The following is a 22,093-nucleotide window of genomic DNA, read 5'->3' on the forward strand; positions in this document are numbered from 1 at the left end:
GTAAAGGCAGATAAAGAAGAAATGATAACCTGGAGGAGCAGAACCAAATTCTTGTAAACACCATAAAGAATAATTATTAACAAGATATTGGAATCTAGTTCCTCTTAACTTGATTTATATATACAAAGCTTGTTTTGAAATACATTGTTTTGAGAAAGCACAAATATGAAATATTATGATGTGGTACAATTTATTTTATTGTGCCATTACCTCCCCACTTCAAGCAGCTTTGTTTATCATGTTGTCAATATTAGAATCCATACCTTATCTTGCATATCTTAGAGTAAACCAAGTAAGCTTAAGAGCAATGCAGATTACTTCACACACAGTTATGTTAATGCGGCCGTACTTGCAGTGCTGTATGACTTTTGTGGTGTACCAAAATACAAACCGAAAAATGTCACAGGAAGGGCAGCAAAGTCCTCTGGGGGCATGGAAAAGAAAAAAAAGTTTTCTGAGAAGCTGAGGTCACTCATCATGAAACAGAGTTGTTTGGAAAAGCCTCAGCCAACATCAGGTATGCTAGTATCCTTAGGAAATGATATGTATTGGCCTGCCCTTTTCAACATGACATCCAGAAGTTTGCCTAGCACTCTGGAAAAGGTGGATTGGGCTATCCCTCCAGACATTCCAACTGTGGTCTGAAAGGAACAAGCGGCTAAGTAGTGCAGAGAACACAGCACCTTCATATGTAGAGGGAGAGCGGTCCCTAGATTGACGCTGGGGTCTAGCTCATCCTCAATTCAGTTATGAGGTCTAGGATGACCTGTGGAGTGAAACAATAACGCTTTAGCACCGCATCCTCCGGCATCCCAAACAAAGTGACCCTGGGATTGAATATTTATTTATTGCATTTATATAGCGCTTTTTATACAACACTATCGCAAAGCACTGTACAGTACATAGTAGAAAAAAAGAACAAACCACAATACATTTGTATAGCATGGCACACATACAACTGCCACAATCAGACCATTTGAATAACATTTTAACAGTGTACACATAATACAAAAGCAGCATTTTTAAAGTTATATTGAAACCCACGAAGATAAGAAAGCCATTTTATAAAAGTGTGTTTTTAGTCTTGACTTGAAAACTGTAATGGTCCCAGCTTCCCTGACAAATGAAGGCAGAGCATTCCATAATTTAGGAGCTCTACAAGACAAAACCCTACCTCCCGTGTTGCTCTTGTTGACCCTAGGAATAACCAGCAGCCCTGCATCTTGTGATCTCAGAGTGTGGTTTGGAAGATACAGGGTCAGTAACTCCTGCAAATAACTAGGTGCTAATGAGTCACAAATGATAGATCAGGATCAAAGATGACCCCCAAACTCTTAATTTCTCATTTAAGTTTTGATGAGAGACTGCAATTTCCTTTTAGTTGGTTCTGTGAGCCCACTAGCATAACCTCTGTCTTATCTGAATTCAACATTAGAACATTTTGTGACATCTAATGCTTGATGTCTGTAAAGCAAGTAGCTAATAACACCCAGGCAAAATAAATTCCTGGCTTTAGGGACAAATATAGCATATAAATATAAACTCCATGTCTGCGGATAATGTCACCTAACAGTAGCATATATAATGACAACAACGGACCTAGAATGGAGCCCTGTGAAACACCACAGACTACTTCCGATAATACTGATTTTACCTCTCCAATAGAGACAAACTGAAACCTGTCAGAAAGATAAGATTTGAACCAGGATAGGACAAGGCCAGACAGTCCCACTGTGCTTTCTAGACAACTCAGTAGGATGGAATGGTCTACAGTATCAAAGGCAGCACTTAGATCTAGAAGAATCAATACTGATGGAAATCCTGAATCAGTTTATCAGCAGATCATTCACAACTCTGACAAGGGCTGTCTCGGTGCTATGTGCAGCACAAAGAACAGACTGAAACTTCTCGAATATACCATTAAGAGTTAGACATTTTTGTAATTGAATTGCAACAACTCTCTCTAGAACCTTATCTAAGAATGGTAGGTTGGAGATTGGCCTATATTTATTGAGGACTTTAGGGTCCAAATTGTGTTTCTTAAGCATAGGCTTTACTACAGCTATCTTAAGTGCTGAGGGAACTATACCGGAGGAAAGTGAACCATTTATAATTTTTAAAATGTGGGTATTAATAACACCAAGAACATCTTCTTCATCTTGCATTTCTCCTCCGAATGTGTTCCTGCCTCTCCTCAACAAGAGCCAAGTGTTGCCACATCAGAAAGTGTACCACAGCAGCCATCCTGAAGCCAGTGACAGGTCTCTGCAGGTGTGTGCTTTTATACAGCTCTTAGTTACTCGCTTCTACAATTATTTGCATCTTGTAAGAGGGGGAGTTTTTGGAGGGTCAGCAATTGCCCAAGTGCAAGGCAAAATCCTACTACTATTATGGCTTCCGGTAGACTCTTGCGATATCATTTTGTAGTTTCTTTGATCACATGATGTTAAAGGTCTGTCTAAACTGCAATCGTTGAATGGTGGTATTGAGATTTGCAGCCAGTGCTCAGGTTAAATTACCCAGGAAGTTAAACCACAAATTACTTCTTGAAACAAGAAAGCCAAGCAAGCTATTTCTTTTCACAGCCAGTGCACATTTTGCCTCACTGGCATGCATTTTGAATGTGAAAATAATCTCTTTAGTGTCCATTTTGAGTGCAAGTATGAAAGCAATGCTGACCTTAAATGATTTCAATGGATTTTCTAATAATGTGACAGGGCACTCTTACCCTGCCCAGAAGACCACTTGGCATCCTGTAAGCAATACAGCCAGTGGAATGTGATGCAGCTGTGGCGTTAGTCAAAGTATTTCAGTGTTTCACTTCACTTTCTGGAATGAGCCAAGCAAAGACCAGAAGGTAGTTAGGATTCCTTCCACATGAGAACTTATTTGAGCTCAAATCAAGTTAGATATATTTAGTCTCAGTACTGGAAACAAACAACATAAAAATGACACTAACCTATTATTTGAAGCGTACTCATTGAAGTGTAAAGCGGCATATTGCTTTTGACAAGGTTTGGATGGTTGAGATAAAAAAAAAAACTGTGGGTGATAGAAAAATGACTATAGACGTGAAACTGAATAAAAGTCAAGGCAGATATTTGAACACACAATACATGTTTTCCCTACACTTGACTTGCATTATGCGATTTAATCTTTACAAAAAGCAAGACCAAACCCTCTTATGCATGTGAACTAACCAAGTGAAAACATATGGGGGGTGGGGGGCTGATGTAAGGATACACGCAAAGTGATTTGCAGGTGCAACCCCCCCCCCAGATAGTGCTGCCGTAAATCGTATTTAGTAGCCGTATAGTTGTATTATTATTATTTATTTCTTAGCAGACGCCCTTATCTTATCCAGGGCGACTTACAATTGTTACAATGTATCACAATACAAAGTATCACATTACAAAATATCACATTACAGATAAGAGCTGTTATGACATCCAGTAAAATCAGTAGAAAATAAGATCAAATTCAAATAAGAGCAAAATAGCGAATACAGTAAATAATTTAAGAGCCAGTTCGACTAAGAGCAGTTAACTTCTAGTAAAAATATTTGCTTATACGAGTTAAGTCCCCTAAGAGCACATAGTAAGGACAGATAAATGAGAACGATTTCAAATAAGCGTAATTACAAAATACGTGAATACGGATACCTATAAGAGTAAAATCAAGTATAGGATACAGGAAGTAGTTATAATTAAGAGCCGTATTAGAATACGGCAAAGTATGGAGCAGTTTAGTGCCAGTGCAAGCTGATGCAAGTACTGGTACAATTGGGTGCCATATAGTCCAGTATAGTGGAGAGTTGTGAGGTTTACAGATGCTGTCTGAACAGGTGTGTCTTGAGGAGGCGTCGGAAGGTGGTCAGGGACTGAGCAGTTCTGATATCTGTGGGTAGGCCACCACTGAGGGGCAAGGGTGGAGAAGTCTGATTTTACCGGCCGCTAAAAATGCGGCGTATGTAAAGAATGGTGTTCAACTGGCTTTCTGCACCCGCTATCAAATTTGAACTTTGCCACCATTAATCCATAATATTGATATTGAAATGCATTCAAATGAAGAAAAGAGCATGGAATTGGCGGGATCTGGATACTAAGCAGGCGCAAAGATTTTGCCTTCCACTTAGGCAATTGCTGACCCTCCAAAAACTTTACAACCCTTCTTACAAGATGCAAACCATTGTAGAAGCGAGTAAATAAGAGCTGTATAAAAGCACACACCTGCAGAGACCTGTCATTGGCTTCAGGATGGCTGCTGTTGTACACTTCTTGATGCAATGACACTTGGCTCTTGTTGAGGAGAGGCAGGAACACGTTCTGAGGAGAAGGGCAAGACGAAGAAGACCCTGCATATTCAATCCCAGCGTCACTTTGTTTTGGATGCCGGAGGATGCGGCGCTAAAGCGTTATCATCTCACTCTGCAGGTCATCCTAGACCTAGATGAATTGAGGGATGAGCTAGACCCCAGCGTCAATCTAGGGGCCGCTGTCCTTGCACATGTAAAAGTGCTGTGTTCTCTGCACTACTTAGCCTCTGGTTCCTATCAGCACAGTTGGTGTGTCTGGAGGCACAGCCCAATCCACCTTTTCCAGACTGCTAGGCAAATTTCTGGATGTCATGCTGAAAAGGGAAGGCCAATGCATCTAATTTCCTAAGGATACTAGTATAACTGATGTTGGCTGAGGCTTTTCCAAAACAGTTTCATGCTGTGTGACCTCAGCCGTAAGGACTCTCAGCTCCTTATCAGAAAACTTCTTTTTTTTCCGTGTGCCAGGAGGACTTTGCTACTCTTCCTCTGACATCTTATTTATTTATTTATTTATTTATTTATTTATTTATTTATTTGCTTTGTATTTTCGTGCTCCACAAATGTTATACTACTGTTCTGTGTACTCATAACTTTGCAAGTGCGGCCGCTAAATAGACCCACATTAACATAACTGCGGATCATTGTTTGTGCGTGTTGAATAATTTGCATTGCTCTTAAGCTTACATAGGGCGCAGTGCAATTTGAATTTTGCACCGCAATTATTTGCACTGCGCCTATATTAATACCACCCCCGTGATTTAATGGACTGTTCCAAACAGAAACTAGACCCTTTGGACTGCATCTCCCATAACTCTTTGCAGGCCAATGACAAACCGCCACGCATTTCCAACATGGCTACTGTCTTGTGAAAGGTTTCGAGCGGTGCAGAATAGTGCTGTAACAATCAAAACATACAAATAGTATGCACGAAATAAACCTGCCACCACTGGAACCGACGCACAGAAACATTCAATAATGGCAACGCCAGGAATAGAGCAGCTATTTGAATTCCAGAGGTAGGAAAAGTGTGTTTCACTATCAAACAAGAAGAATGTGCAGTCAAGTTGATACACGAGAAAGTACTGTTGTCGTTTTTTGTTTTTCTAAAATAGAGGTGACTTGGCTAGGATTTGATGTAGTATTAGTATGACCAAACGCACAGTCAACAAAACCGCCAGTATAAATATACAATATTTACACCTAAGAAAACGAATACATTGTCGTCATAAGAGTTTGTCGGCAAGAATTAATTTACCTGATACTAGGATGGGTAAACGATACACTACAGATTGGTTTGTGTGCAATGTATTTCCTACAATACAAGCAAAACCAAACCAAAACAAAAAAAAACGTTACATTTATTTGATCACTAATGTAAGACAATACTCCCAGAACAAATGGACGACTGTTATATTAATATCTGCAAATAACGTGCCACAAGTGCATTAGAACTAGCACTGTGAAGCACAAAGTAAACAAACCAATACGAGTGTTACACATTTTGTATATTCTATATTAATGAAGTTCAGACTAATTTAAGCGTTGTGTGTGTTTTTTCTTTTTTAGGTTGCCAAAGGATGGCTTCCTTTTGCTGCTGTTCTTGCTCTACGCTCCAGTCGGACTGTGCTTGCTGCTTCTCAGGTTATTTATTGGCGTGCATGTATTTTTAGTGAGCTGCGCTCTGCCAGATAGCCTTGTAAGAAGGTAAGTAATTTCTTGCGTCACATTGAATAAGCATATCCACAGCCTAACCATAAGGAACTGATGCGAAAGCGTTTTTTCTACAGTACTGTAACTCTCTCTAATGATTGTTTGCCCAGGCCGCAAGTAGTCGCCCCCCTCAATTTTGAACTAACTAATGTTATTTTAGGTAAGTTAGTCTAGTGCTGGTCAGTATCTGAGAAATAACCTGTAGGTGTTTATAAACCTTTAAAGTGCTTTTCTCTCCCCAGCATATTATCATTTTTTTAACCTAAACAGATGACGTTTTGTGATATTTAATACCTTGAATTGCTGTTGGTTATCCAATCTAAAGACACGTCTGCCTTTTAATAAGAACTTGCTTGTGATTTTTGAACAACTCTGAAGTTTCTGTTGTGCCGTGGTGATGTGGATGTTGTTTCCCAAGATAGCTGTCTGCATGCATTACCCACTTCTTGCAACTGGATACCCGTGCATACAGACACATCTTCATACTGCACCACACACAATGAAAGCAATTTTCTGTGGTCAATAAAGTATATTATATATTCTAATTAGTATTTTAGCAGGTTGTCACACTGAGATGGAGTAGACCAAGCTTCTATGCAGTTGGAGGTGACTCTTACCATTTCAACAATACTGTTGCCTTTCCTTTTACAAGTTGCATTGCATTTTAAAGAAACCTGATTATGTTACTTGTTTGACTTAAGTTTCTGATCGTTTTATCCCCTAAAAAATATAATCTACAGAAAAAAACGGCCACATTTGTATTCTTTTCCATACAAGAACATGTTGCCTTGTAGGTATTTATTTATATAAAGAACCTTCTCATGAAGACTTTTCTTTGACTGTAAAGCAACATGTGCCATGTTGGGCAGGTGTATGATCACACAATGCATGTCTTAGCAATGGAATTGAATAAGATGGCAAATATCTGGAAAAGGGACTGAGCCTTGTAACATAGGCTTTGTCATTGATTTTGTGGTGGATTAAATACAGGTTTGTATGGATGTAAACTTATGTATTTATATTGTTAGAAACCAATAACAAGCTAGACCATCATGAATATCAAACTTGATTTGATTAATCAAAACGGGCATTCAGGTTTGTGATTAGGGACTGGTGTTTCAAGTCACTGCTGTTCATAATGATCTTGCTTCAATGAGATTGTCAGTCAACAGGTTTCGGAAGTGTGACAAGTCAGTGTTACACAATCCAGTGGTCTTGCATTATTTAATACTACCACACCATGGTGTGTTGATTTAAGATTCAGAGATAGTGGAGTCTGTTGAATTTATCTAAACAGCATTGTATCTAAATATGGGCCACTTTTTAAAATATTAGGAGGGGGGCATCATTCTGGATTTTGTGCTTACTTTTAGACAAATGCTCTTTAAAAGCTTCAGTGGACAAGTTGGGTTTAAAACCTGCATTCACAAAGCACATGGCGACAGTATACATTTTATCCTCCATAAACATCCCTTCTGTGACCCCCTTTGTTTTCCAGATTTATTGTTCGGGTCATGTGGTCTGTTCTGGGAGTGTTTGTTAAGCAGAATGACCCTCGTCTGAGGGACAGGAATGTCAAAGTGTACATCTGCAATCACGTGACACAGTTCGATCACAACATAATCAACCTCTTGACGTCTTGTAACACAGTAAGTACAGCATGCTTATTTTATTTTTTATAATAAACATGTATTTGATTCTTTCTGCAAGAGTTATGAAACAACTTACAAAAACACTTTGCAAAATAGTCTGTACCGCTGCCAAAACAGCAGAACTACTCGAGGTACCAATACATTATTTATTCAGTTGTTTGTTTTATTTAATACTTCCTGCAATGGGTTATTGTTTGTTACGTTATACTTAGTGTTTCGCGTTTCCAGTTTATTCCAAATTTTACTGAAAAATTACGGGATTTTATTTAACTGGACGTCGGTTTTTAGATTTATGCTTGATTTTTGTCTAATCAATATTTTGCCTGTACTATTTTCTAGGAAATACACGATTTAAAATGCAGTTTTATTTTGACTCCAACATTGTAATAAGCAACCCTACATCGTATCCTAGGATACAGCAGACGTTTAGATGTCAGAGGATCAAATAACGCTCAAACGTGGTTCAGTCACTTCACGACCACACTATCACCTGATTATGTTGGCCAATCAGTCTGATTATTGTGGCGATTGCTGGGTGTAGTAACTACTAGCATGTTCAAAAACGAAAATTCTAATACACAAATATAATTTTAGCGGATGAGGAATAGGAAGAAAATGTAAATCGGTTTATAAATATTCAAAAGAAAACAAATGTTTCAAAGTATACAAAAAGCAAAAATAGCAGATGTGGGTCAGATGAGGCAGAGGATGCATAGCGCTGCAAATACTGCTGCATCGAGGTACATGTTCGCACTGACAATAAAAGAACATACTGAAATATAAGCGACACGTTAAACTAAAACAAGAAAGTGAACTGAGAGACTAGCAATCCATTTATACAGCTTTTACGCACACTTTAATAAAAAGAAAGCGCAGAATGAGTGTGTTATGAGTTTGTCAGAGCCGCACTGTGCTTTGCTGGACAGCCACTGTTTATTGCAGAGGGGTGTGTATTGGTGACTTTGTGCGACAGTACTGTCCATCAGCTAAAACACTGCCTAACGCTGACAATCGTAATCGTAAATATTTGACAGAAAATGGTGATGCGTTAGTTGGTAAACTTATATGGAACGCATTGATGGAGATCCAGTGTGATTTATTTATGTGTTTTTTTTTTTCATGTGTCTCCCGATGGCTTGCACCGCTCAGTTCTGTCAGTTTTTCTTTTCTTTTTATGGTTAAGGCAAATAAACCTGGCTTGGTTTTTTGCTGACGTCATGTTCATACATTATGTATTTATTAGCAGATGCCCTTATCCAGGGCGGCTTACAATTGTTACAAGATATCACCTTCTGCACAGAGATTGCCCAAACATTCGCAAAGTACCAGCCAACTTGGGATGTGGCTTAAACTTGCACAGATTTTGCTTCATCGTACATGCCAGGGACATTAAACCTAATCAGAGACCAGAGCTGCTATGCATTGTATTTCACATGTAAAGTGTGTAAACTGTGATAAAACTGAGGTGATGTTAATTGATTCTTCCCACCAGCTTCGTAAAGTGGGTAGTGTCAACCTAAAAATTGATGGGGTTGAAGTATGTTGCGCTTCTGAAGCCCTAAATCTTGGTGTGATCTTTGACTCAGTACTTTCTTTTGAGTCCCATGTTAAGCATACCACCAAGATTTCCTTTTTCCATCTGCGCAACATTGCCCGACTAAGATCCTCCCTTACTGCTGTTGATGCAGAGAAACTGGTCCATGCGTTCATTACCTCTCGTATTGATTACTGTAATGGACTATTAGCAGGGGTCTCCGGCAGAGACTCCAGATGGTCCAGAATGCAGCAGCCAGGGTTTTAACTAGAACCCCACTCTCTGCTTACATCACCCCTATTTTAGCATCTCTTCATTGGCTCTCTCGGTAAGGCAAATAATTGATTTTAAGATTCTTTTACTCGCGTACAAAGCCCTGAATAATCTACCACCAACCTATTTAAAAGCACTTTTAATTTTCCATGTCCCTGCACAGGCTTTAAGATCTGGGGACCAAAGATTGCTGGTTGTTCCAAAGACGAGGCTACGAACAATGGGAGATCTGGCGTTCGCCAGTTACGCGCCTCATCTTTGGAACATGCTTCCCCTGCAATAAGGGAAGCTCCGTCCCCAGATATTTTTAAATCTCTTTTAAAAACACACCTTTTTACTATGGCTTTTTAAATTGCTTTTAGTTCTGTGTGTGTTTATTTGTTTATTATTTTTATTCTCGTAATTGGCCTGTAGTGCTGTTTTATTGTTGCTCTTATTATTTTTTATTATTGTCATTTATGTATGTAAAGTGCTTTGTGATCCCTGAAAGGTGCTATATAAAATCAATACATTATTATTATACTGAGAATTTTCCATATATATATATATGGAAATATAATTTTTTTTACCGATGTTTCAATTAAAACCATTTTTTTAACAGATTTTTATCCCTATTTTAATAAATGTAAAATAAACTCCGAAAAAATTCCCAGAATTTTTTTTTTTTAAATAAACGAAAATGCATAACACTAGTTATACTGCAATATTGTTTTTCTTCTAGCTACCTGTTACAAACCATTCAATCCAGATTTGTTTGCAAAAACTCCCAATTCTAGATTCATTTTTTAAATTTTATTTCAATGTATTTAATGTTGTGCTACCTTATTAGTTATGCTAATTGAATGTTTGTTTTTGTAGCCCATGTTGGAAGGCTCTCCTGGTTTTGTTTGCTGGGCCCGGGGGTTCATGGAGTTTGGGCTCCTCTCAAGCAGGTCTGAAATGGCAGAGTCACTCAAACGGTACTGCTCAACGGAGGGCAGCTTGCCTCTTCTGTTGTACCCAGAGGAGGAAACTACAAACGGCAGGATGGGCCTTCTCAAATTTAGGTAAATAGAAATGCCACACTTTCTAGGTTTTTAGGCAATCCAGTGTCTCTCCCTTCTAAAAGTGTTAACATTTTGGATTGAGTTTTCACAGTGTTCGCTTACATTAAACTGGATGTCGGAAGTAACAGCCTTGTTTTTGTTTTTCTTTCAGTTCCTGGCCCTTCTCGGTTTCAGACTCTGTCCAGCCCGTGGCTCTGTTTGTCAAGAGGCCTTTTATACCAGCGGTAATAGTACTTTTTTATATACACCAAGCATAAAAAAAAAAAAACGGCATACATATCCGCTTTGAAGCATTGCATACAGAGCATAATAACTGACATAATAATTGGCTTGTTAATGAAAGGTGTTTGTGACTTAAGCTTGAAACTTTAGTGATGGCCATCTAACCAGAATGGTTCCCTCCAAACGTAGAAATTGTTGTGGCCTTGACAGTAAATGTTTTTATACAGCATGTTCTCCTGTTAACATGCCCTGAACCCTGTTTTTTAATTTTAACTGTTTTAGAATATTGAAGAGTCCTCCTGGATATTAGAACTGCTGTGGACCCTTTTCATCCCTTTCACAGTGTATCAAGTAAGGTACTAACTATTACTAACTATTACTGGTGTGGGTGGGGGAGAGCAGGAGAGCCTGGCATCCATTTCATCTTACTCCCTTTGGACACATGCTTCATCTTCACTACTGCATTTGAACAGCGCTACAAATCTGAGAACATTGACATAGGAGTGAATTTTGTGTGAACTGGATCTTCGATAGATAATAAAATATACCAGTTTACATTTCACTTGCAATGATGTCCTATGAGTAGGGCTCTTTGTTTTCTGTTTTTATTTTTTGTTATGTGAAGTCCCTTTTAAAGTTATATTGAGCCGACTTGGTTTCTTATTTAAACTCTTTGAAAAACAGATTGTGACCCAAGATCACTTGTTTTTTCTCCCATAACTTCAATGGGACTGATTCTGTTTCATTGATAATGTAAAAAAAAAGCAGCTTATTTTTTTACATTAGCAATGAAACGGAATCATAGTCTCAATCAAGTTACGTGAAAAAAAAAAAAAAAACTAAAGTGAACTTGTCTCACAAGCAACACTTTTCCAAGAGAAAGCCGAGTCCTATCTGAGGCAACAGCTGCTTATTATTCCAAGAGGAGAGACTTCAATTCACAAAGTCTTTTTTCTGAACATTTGATAACTTTTTTAAAGTTGCCATCTGAAAACTACAATTGCATAAGTAAAAACTTGCAGTAGTGGAGCAGTTGCGTTCCTAGAGAAACTCTGGGCAGGGTGTACACTGTGGCACTCTGCTTTTTGGTGAAGTTATTTTGCCTGTTTCCTCAGGTGGCTCCCTACTGTATCCAGACAAGACGGAAACTCCAGTCAAGAGTTTGGAAATGAAGTCCAGGAGGTAACTAGTTCTGTCATTAGGGACTTAGTTCATCTTGACTCTAACCCCTACCATGGTGTTTGACATTGAACAACCTATCCAAACCACTACCAACTCCCAAACATTGCTGCTAAGGTTGGAACAATAGCTTATCAATAATAATATCTTATGTCTTGATTTATTATTGTAATTGAATTATCGGCAGTCGTGTTTCTGACATCAAGCTGAAAAGGATCAGTGGCACTGCTGCTGATGTGTTTTGTTCCTGTCTCATCCTGTAGACAAAAAAGCTGTCTGTCTAATACAGGATAACTAGTCACCACAGAATAATCTTCCTCCATTTTAGGAATGTACTTCATGGAGAGAAGGATTTATTGTATTGTATAATAGTAATGTTTGGATAGGAAGATGGATTCAGTTTTGCTAATTCTATTCCAGTATGCAGTGTTGCAATGTCATGACTTCACCCTATTTTTTGTGGCTCTGGGAATCAGTCCAAAAACTACAGAAGTTTTAAGTAATCTTAATTGCTATACAGTTTTGCTAGACAAAAATACTTGCATAGTTATTAGTCATTACTGTGCATACATTAGTTTCAGCTATTGACGAACAATCATGGATTATTTACAGTTTGTAATTTAGGTGCACTGGGACGTGCAGGATTAAAAATGTTAAGTGCATTAAATTGACTATGATCTTCCACTTGGGTTTGTGTGTGCCTATGCTCAGCAGCTCTCTTGTGCTCTACTCCATTTGTACAGTGCTGGAACATCCATTTTCTTGGCACACAATGTTTTCTTGATCATTACTCCAGAAGGCTGCAAACAAGCCTGTCTGTGCAGGACTGTGAGAGCAAAGCAGGAAAGCAGAATGCTGGAACCAAGCAGCTTGTTAATTGCACGCATTTTCAGTTACAGAGCAGTTAATTTTCAATGTGCAGTCAATTAATTTAATTGCCATGGGATTTGGGCAGTGTGTGGTGCAATATATAGAGATAGATATAGATACACACATGAACATTTATTTTACAAATCAAAACAAGAAAATGTAAGTAAATAAACATCTGAACAGACATCGGTTTACAACATACCTATTTATAAAACTGAAACGATAGCAATACATTTTTAACTTTTCAACAGCAATCGGTTTATTATCAGATGCGCAAAAGCAACTGAACAACGTAGATAAATAAACTTAGAAGAAAACATTTTACAGAAGCGCACAGCACAAGAAGTTATAAAAAAAGTCGAACTTTCTTGTTTTTCGACAATGGTATTCCTTTACCTTGGGTAAGATAATGCGCTTCTCCACGCTGCCTTTCTGCACAGGGCACAGCTGTTCAAAGTTTTATTTTTATTGCACTTGCCAACCTGCATAGGCGTCTCTTGCGTGTTTGCCAGCTTCAGCTGTGAGTACACGCTTGGCTGTTTCTCTCTGTTCCAAATGCTTCTTGCTAACTGTAAAATATAGTCTCTCCTTGGTAAATTCTGCTCTGTGCGTTCTTTGTAAAGTACCCAATACATTAAGAACATAAAGTTTACAAACGAGAGGAGGCCATTCAGCCCATCTTGCTCGTTTGGTTGTAAAGCACCTGAACAGGCCACCGTCGGGAGCCAGCTTTCACAGAATAGTTCCATGCCATCTGATCCAAACATCAATTTCATATTTTGTTGCGTTGTAAAACTCCACGGTCTCTGGTATTTATTTTCACTAGTCCCGATGCTAATTGACTGACCAAAGCAGCGCAGCTGGCAAGCAGGCGCCAGCCTTTCAAAAGGCTGATTGAAAAACAATAGACTGTCAGTCATTCACTCAGGCAGAGAGTAGAGACTGTGGACTGGTAAATAAAAATAATAAAGTAGAATACTGTTCTGTATAATGAAAATACAATTGTTTTATGTGTGTCCGTCAATGTGACTGCTCCCGGGGCTTTTAGGTGTAATGTAATATATCTCCTTTATTTCTGCATTCCCGCTTTTCTTGCTTTGTGAGAATATTTAATACATACAGACAGGTACACAAACGCACAGCCCCATATGTGTTACACAACTGGAGAAAATTACATTATAAAAATCAAAAACCGCCAAAATGACCGCCGCGGGGCTTCTAGTGTTAATTTGACAAAGAGCAATTCAGACTCTGATTCAGTCCGTGATAGCTGATCTTGAATAGACATTCTAAGGTCAGCTGTCCTGGGAGTTAGAGACACTTTGGGGTGTTGTGTGAATTTGTCAACGTTCACTAAACTCTAGGGCTGCAACGAAGTGTACATTTTGACCTTCGAAGGTTCGGAACACATTACCGAAGGAAGGTTTGAACCTTCAATGGTACTCATTTGCATAATTTACTGGAGACGTCAGCATAGCTACTTGTTTATATTTGATTGAAAGTCCTATTTTACGGCAATCCATATAAATGGAGTAAAACATTCACATGTAGTTTAAAAATATGTTATATAGAACAGTAATCATGTTTTTATAATTAATAAAAATACACATTGTTTATTTACACGTAATTGAAGATGCTTGTGATACATACAGTGAGCTTGCATTGCAGCAGCACCAACTGCAGCAGACTGAGGCAAAACAAAGCTTTATTTAACAGTCACCATTCCAAGCAGGTTATCAGTCACATTTTACTATTACTAAAAATATTAATACTAATAATATGAACTTACACCTGTCAAGTGACCCCAGAGATTGGTTATACCTTCACGATACGTGTGGCTTGCACAGTTTGCATTCAACTTTTGTTTTGGTCTGGTCATTTACCAAAAAAATCCCAAATAGCAGAGGGGTTTCAAGACATTTCTATCAATACAGCTTACGCTATATGCTTTGCTGTCGAGATGGAGAATGAACAAATTAAAGGTTTGCTTCTGGATAACACGAGCTAGAGGGGGGAGGGACGGACTGTGCACAGTTTTCAAAATTAAAATTTAGTGTTATATGTTTGAAACATATTCTACCATAGCACTTCTCTTACACTGTCTTGTACTATAGGTACACCCCAGTGCTTTGGATTCTATACCCTGCTCCATACACGCCAGCGGCACCATATAGAGTTGCTACGTATAACGATTTGGTAGCGGATTTTAATACAACAACTTTTATTTACGTAATGTGCATTATGTGATTTTTTATATTCATATATTGTCAAACAGTTTCTGTTAACGGCAAAAAAACCAAAACAAAACAAAAAGTGTGTCAATGGCGTCTGACGAACTTTCGAAGGTTTAAAATAACCTTCAAATCCCTGGATAGCAATCGAACCTTTGAAAACAGCCCTACTAAACTCTGTATAATTGAGCTGACCTGGGGAATCTGCATAACTGTTAAAGTTAAAGACTGGTAGAGGATGTTAACTGTTATGAAAAAGCCTGTTTGCATCCCCTTTTTCTTTTTGGCAGCTGTTAGCAATGGAGCTTGGTGTTGTATCCACGCAGATCACTCGAGCAGATAAAGTGGAGCACCTTAAGAGGAAAAGGCATATTGCACCTCGTACTATAAACTCAAGTAAGTGCCTATATGTCTGATAATGTCTGATGCTAATAAATAACACTGACGGCAATCCTTTTTTTTTCTGTAGCTGTTGCCTTGATGATGCAGTTTGGAAAGCATCTATTGGATACACATCTTCAAATAATATCTAAACTGTAGCTGTTCAATACTATATGATGTGCATGGTCACATCTAACTTGATGCATAACTGCTGTAGTCGTATAAGTAAAAGAAAACCAACCCACACAATAGTCATTGTAACCCATCTTGAAATAAACTCAGTTTAGACTGTCTGTCGTGGGACGCGTTCGATAGATTTTCATTAAAGGTGTTTGTAATGTCTAGTATATTGCAGTCACTCGCATTAGCAATTTCACTGAAAAAAAAAAAGAAAACTTCACGATAAAAAAACTATCATTTGTTTTGGCCTTTACACACCAGTGTAGACATTATACAAACCCTCAAATGTCATTGGCACCATTTTTTCTGAAAAGAGATAAACAGCCTTTTAGTGTTATAAAAGTAGAAATTGACATTTTAGGAATAGCTAAGAACCCATAAATTTAAATTCCTCAATGTGTTGTTTTATAGATAGATGTAAAATATTCTTACAGGACAAAAATGCAGCTAATGACTGGAGTAAATTGCTTTGGAATTTCTCCTATGTATTTTTGTTTTAAATTAGTGGGTGGCATCATATCAAAGGACTGTAGGTGGTATTGCTTTATAGCAAGGGCTAACTGTATTGTGTGTGTGTGCATGCTGTGCCAATAAGCAAAGCCATTAAATACATGAGAATTTCTCTTGGCAGATCAGTCACCAGGTGCAAGACCCAGGGCTATCTCTTTGGGGTTCATGGCTGGTAACTCGATGGTAGAGGATGTCAGGATTTCTGGGATGGTTCAACAGGTTAAGGAGGTGCTTCCACACGTGCCCCTCGGCGTTATCAAGAGAGATCTTGGTATGTACATTCTCATTCCCATCTTCAGCTGCTCTTTTGAATGGGCTACAGTTAGTTAGCGATATATCTAGAGAATCATCCATCCTATAGTAAAACTGTTCTTTTACAATAAAACTTGAAAAGAACGCTGTCATCGCATACTTTCATGTCTTACGAGTTTAACTTTATTCAAGTGTGTCGGGTAAAATATTCAGAGTAGGTAAGAAATTACTAACACACCAGTCGTTTGTTTTATTAGCAGGTGATAGCAATAGCAAGAGCAATACAAAAATGGTTATAATTTTCAGCCTCAAAACAGATGTTTTTATATTTGCTTCTATCTGAAACAGTGCAAACAAACTGTGTTGACACGACCATCACTAACCTGCTGGAGGGAGCAGAGGAAATGAATTCAAACTCCTCTGGTGTGTTGAGTGTGGCTGCTATCCAGACTAGTTCCTTGAATGCCGTTGGAGACACAGCCTCAGCTCCTGCTTTGAAGGTAATGTATTTCATTGTTGTGAAATGTACTGCTCTGGCATTTTATGTTGGCGGGGGTGGGGGACACACACAATTAGTCCTTGATCAGTCTTTTATTGTCCCTGTCTGTTCAATAAATACATTTTCTCCATTCCACTTATTATTCCCAATTGGAGATGCATAGTGGAGATGAATGACCATTAGTCTGTACGTATGTATGATGCAGTAGAGTTTTGCATATGTCTAGAACTTCTTGTTGAGTTTTGAGGAAACTCAGGTCAGCAGTGTGGAGTAGTAGTTAGGGCTCTGGACTCTTGACTGGAGGGTCGTGGGTTCAATCCCAGGTGGGAGACACTGCTGCTGTACCCTTGAGCAAGGTACTTTACCTAGATTGCTCCAGTAAAAACCCAGCTGTATAAATGGGTAATTGTATGTAAAAATAATGTGTAAAAAATAATGTAATTGTATATAAAAATAATGTGATATCTTGTAACAATTGTAAGTCGCCCTGGATAAGGGTGTCTGCTAAGAAATAAATAATAATAACTTGCAGAGTGCCGCCTTTAGTATGTTATTCAGTGTATCATCACCTGGGGTGTGTTGTGCCCTGTGTTTTTTCTCTACATGTCACATACTTTTTTTTTTTTACATGTCTAGAGAGAACTTGATGAAACACAATTTAATGTGTAAACATAATTTTAGATCTTTTATTTAGCATCAGGTAATCAAATAATCTACAAAATTAGATCGCAAAAGTCTACCAGAAGCCATCATAATTGTACAGTATTTCATGTTAGATTTTTGTCATTTTTCAATTTGTCAGTTTTAAAAATAAGTATCTGGGGAAAACTACAAAGCGGTATGTAATTAAATATGTAAATAAAACATTACTTGGCAGGTTTCATTCGACCTATGTGAAGAAAAATGAGTTAATTCTATAGGGTGATGCACACATTTTGGCCTTAGCTGTACAGTTGTCAGGGAATGAGTGTGACTGACCAAGCTTGTTCATGTTGCACTGAATCGAAAGAAATGACGACGTTTGTTTTGTTTTGACAGCCTAATGCTAAATCATTTGGGAAATATCCAGGTGACAGACACATGTCGCTGCAAGATAGAAAAGAGGCACTGTATGAATATGCAAGAAGGTAAGATAGATAGATAAATAGATATGGTTAAACACAACAAGCTTTCCAAAGATCGAACTACTTTAATCTATTGAGCGTTTACCATTGAAGTTTATTGCTCCAGTGCAGTTTTGTGTGTGTGTGTGTGTGATGTATTTTGGGAATGGATTCCATATTAACCATTAGTTTTCCACTCAATGGTTTGCCAAAAGTTCAGATATACCTAACTAAGCTCACCGTAAAACACGTCTCAAACTGCAATAGGAAAAAAAGTAATGTTTAAGTCTAAGCTCTGTAAGCCTAGCCCTATAGACCTTTTCAAATGCAAAGTCAATGTTCTAGGTTTTTTTTTTTTAACACAGTTAAGGGGTTTCTCTTGGTATTGGTGATTTTTAATATTTTTTTATAACAGAAATAATTGTGAAATTAAGTACCGTGAATAGAGGGGTAAATTATGGAATTGTGTAACATGCATGAGTGATACTGTATGCTATTTCAGACATGTACTTTTCTGGTTTCTTTGCAGACGTTACATAGAAAAACATGGACTGAATCGGCAAACAGACAATACCCAGTGATTTGTAAAGAGAAGAGTGATGACCAATATGTATTAATTTGTGTGGAAAGACAGCCATTTATTGTCAAAGGATTTTAATGAACTGGGGAGGAAGACTTCATATATGTGTGGAACAGTTCATGTTAACTAACAAGGGGGTGGGGGGGGGGGGGGGCAAGTGTTTTGGAACATTAAAATGGAGATGGTTTTGAACTATTTGCATGGCAAGCATGCATGAACCTTGTGGTTTTTAATCATTTCTCTTTACAAATTTTTTTTTTTTCTTTTTAAACTTAAGCGTGGTTTGAAAAACTAAAATGCAGAGCTTGTTTTTATTTAAAGCTGACATATTTTATAGATGCCTTATATTGTTAAGAGTTAAGTATTGCAGTAAATTAATGTCAGCATTTGTATGACTGATAACTGCATTATATCTCCCCAATAGTAACCCTGTTTTCACTTCGGTAGCGGCAGTGAGCAGTGGCAGTGAGTTTTTGATGCCGCCACATAAAGGATACCTGTGCAGTTTTGATCAAACTCCATGCACTGATGCGTATAAAAAGCTCTGTTATGAAAGTGCCTGTAGGTCTACGTGGAATTTAGCTAGTGTGTGTCATGGGCCGTACCTTAGTGTAGATGTTCAGTGCCCCCCCCCCCAAAACCAAACCACCACATTTGTACATTTTAACAAAGCTTTTTAAAGCAGATCGATATTTGTGGTCTGGACTCTCTCGCAACCGACACTTAAGTCAGGTTTGCTGCTGTACCACTTTTCAGAAAAGCTTCTGTTTGTACCCAAGAGATTGATATTGTATATACTCATTGGCATATGATAGGTTAAAATGTTTAGGGACCTAAGCAGATCCTAAATAAATTGTGTGGTAATGTTATTTAAATGTCAAACTGGAGTGTTTGCGTAGATTTTATTTCATAATATTTATAATTCAGCTGGCCACTGTTTGATACAGGTGCTGCATAGCTGACAGTGTAGATGACTGCTATATTGCAGAGGTGCAAGTCATGACTATTCTAGGCCAGGTTGAATTCAATCAAAGTTTTATGTGGGCACCACAGCTGTACCTTATAATGGCTGTATATATATATATCTATCCATGCTCAGGTATTTGTTTGGTCTTGCCCTAAATTACTTGATTGGACCAGTTAAATTATCCAGGTCTTAATAATTATAAATTAATTTATAACATATAATTGGGTTGTGCATCCCTGCTGTAGAGCCGAATAATAGCGTTCCTTATTTCTGTTTCTTCTACTTATATAGAAGTAATCATTTACCATTGAATGTCTGGAGCAGGGGTAGCCAACCCTGATCTTGGAGAGCCACAATCCATCAGGTTTTATAGGTAACCCTTAATCATCAATTTCTGAAGAATGCAAGTTGTTGATCAATTTAGCAACTTCATGTGTTCAATTAAATCAGGAGTGGTCGGCTCTGGTCCATGAGACCTGCAGGGTGTTCAGGTTTTTGTTCCAGATTATCTCTAAGTGACTCAATTGAACAAATTCCTGCTTAACTAGTCAAAATGAAATTGTTCCAAGTTTTTAGGAATTGATAATTAAGGGTTACCTATAAAACCTGCTAGATTGTGGCTCAGCAGGACCAGGTTTGGCCATCCCTGGTCTAGGGTATGATCAGAAGGGATTCTGTTAAAGATCCCAAATGTGGTGGAAATAAACTCCTTGACTTTTTAACCTGATGCCCCCAGGTTGTGATTAACATCTCTAAATCCCAAATAAAAACATTGATTTGTTCCCCATAAATTACCACATTTTTGGCATGTTTATGTATTGTACATTACTTCAGTATTGTATCTACCAATGAGTAAGGAGGTACAACGGGGCAAATCTGCACTATCCCAATTATAGTAGCTGTGTTCTACAGAGGAGGATAGGGCATAAGAACCCATAGATGGTTACATTAAAATGTCATCCATCCAACAGGAGTTCATGTCAGTTATTACATTAAATCAGTAGAAATCTGATATTGTGCCAGGAGAGGTCTTCTTACAAGCTGAACCAAGCATTGTTTGGATTTTTTTTTATTTTTGATTCCAAACTTTAAAGAAAGCACAATGCCGTTAAATGCCTGTGAATATATGCAAAGTAAGTATATGTGAAACTAGGAAAACATCCATAACCTGAGGGACCTTACAATACTGCATGGAAGTTTTATAAGCAGTAATGGACACTATTTGCAATTATTTTCTCAAAAAAATATAAATAAAATAGTTATTCATTCCATTATTATCAGTAATAAGGAAAATAAAATGTACCTGATATATTTAGCTCATTAAATAGTATCTGCTTCTATCTACTTGTTTCTTGATATTTATAAATGTTGTAAAAACAAATATATAAATATAAACATGAGAGCCAGAATAAATGTTCTAATATAATTAAGTAAAATACATCAGATTTACAGTGTTTCCCCTTTTGTTATTGCTGTGTTTCAAGCCTGTACTGCAAAGTGCGGTGGCCCTGTAAGTCATCAAAATGAAGTGCTTTTTTAATCGTGTTTACATGATCGCGGTCCTAGAAGTCACTATGATCCTGTTAACATGATCCCGGTCCTTAAATGGTTAAGTATTTTTACAGCATTGTCGTCACAAATCGGGATCGAGAGCAGGAAGCCGTGCATGCTTGTTATTGGTGGCTGGTGCACTGGGGGCGTGGCATGGACCCCGGTGAAACAGCCACCAGGGTGGATAAGCAGCGGGCTGCTGAGAGAGCTGGTGGTTTCAGACGAAAGTGAGCTGAAGAACAGAGAATTGGAGAAGAAACAGCAAAACAGAGCCAGAGAGAAGAGGGACTAAGAGAGGCAAGAAAGAAACTGCACTTTGTTGGCTGTAGCACAAGGTCAAAACTGTGTGGTTTGGCCGTTCTTTTATTTCATTTTATTATTTTGTCCCAGTCTGAGTAGCACTGCGTTGCTCAGCTGTATTTGTACGACTGGTTGTTAAAGCAGCACACTTCACCTGTTAAGCGTAGAATACCTGCTGTAATAAACAGCTGCATTTGAGACCCTTTGTGAGTCTGCATTCATTTCCATGAAACGCTACATTATTATTATTATTATTATTATTATTATTATTATTATTATTATTATTATTATTATTATTATTGTTGTTTAATAAAATCATCAGTTGATAAGATTGTACCCAAATGAGATGACATGTGATAACTCAATAGGCTGGGAGTGCAGTTTGGAAAAGTGTAAATAGATGTACACGATGAGTCAGTGCATAATAACTGTAAGGTGACTTTTACTGTATTAATGAATAAGTATTTACGTGCATTGGGATGGCTTTCCATGAAAGGTGATACATATAGAAATACATTGATTGATTGATTTCTTGTATATTATTATTATTATTTATTTCTTAGCAGACGCCCTTATCCAGGGCGACTTACAATTGTTACAAGATATCACATTATTTTTACATACAATTACCCATTTATACAGTTGGGTTTTTACTGGAGCAATTTAGGTAAAGTACCTTGCTCAAGGGTACAGCAGCAGTGTCCCATACCAGGGATTGAACCCATGACCCTCCGG

At 37.9% G+C, this 22,093-nt stretch overlaps 1 protein-coding gene across 1 annotated transcript; it reads left to right on the top strand.

The window, feature by feature from the left end:
- Positions 1–5,133: 5,133 nt before the first annotated feature.
- On the top strand, positions 5,134–20,847 carry LOC117420653 (lipid droplet-regulating VLDL assembly factor AUP1-like). The gene is made up of 12 exons (XM_034034165.3): positions 5,134–5,334; positions 5,885–6,022; positions 7,527–7,677; positions 10,346–10,533; positions 10,685–10,757; positions 11,038–11,111; positions 11,871–11,937; positions 15,326–15,431; positions 16,228–16,377; positions 16,707–16,858; positions 17,896–17,984; positions 18,490–20,847. The coding sequence occupies exons 1-12, from the start codon at positions 5,294–5,296 to the stop codon at positions 18,539–18,541; spliced, it is 1,281 nt and encodes a 426-aa protein (XP_033890056.2). The 5' UTR covers positions 5,134–5,293; the 3' UTR covers positions 18,542–20,847.
- The last annotated feature ends 1,246 nt before the right edge of the window (positions 20,848–22,093 follow it).

The sequence above is a fragment of the Acipenser ruthenus genome, chromosome 1 (genome assembly GCF_902713425.1).
Source record: "Acipenser ruthenus chromosome 1, fAciRut3.2 maternal haplotype, whole genome shotgun sequence".
Taxonomy (NCBI): Eukaryota; Metazoa; Chordata; class Actinopteri; order Acipenseriformes; family Acipenseridae; genus Acipenser; species Acipenser ruthenus.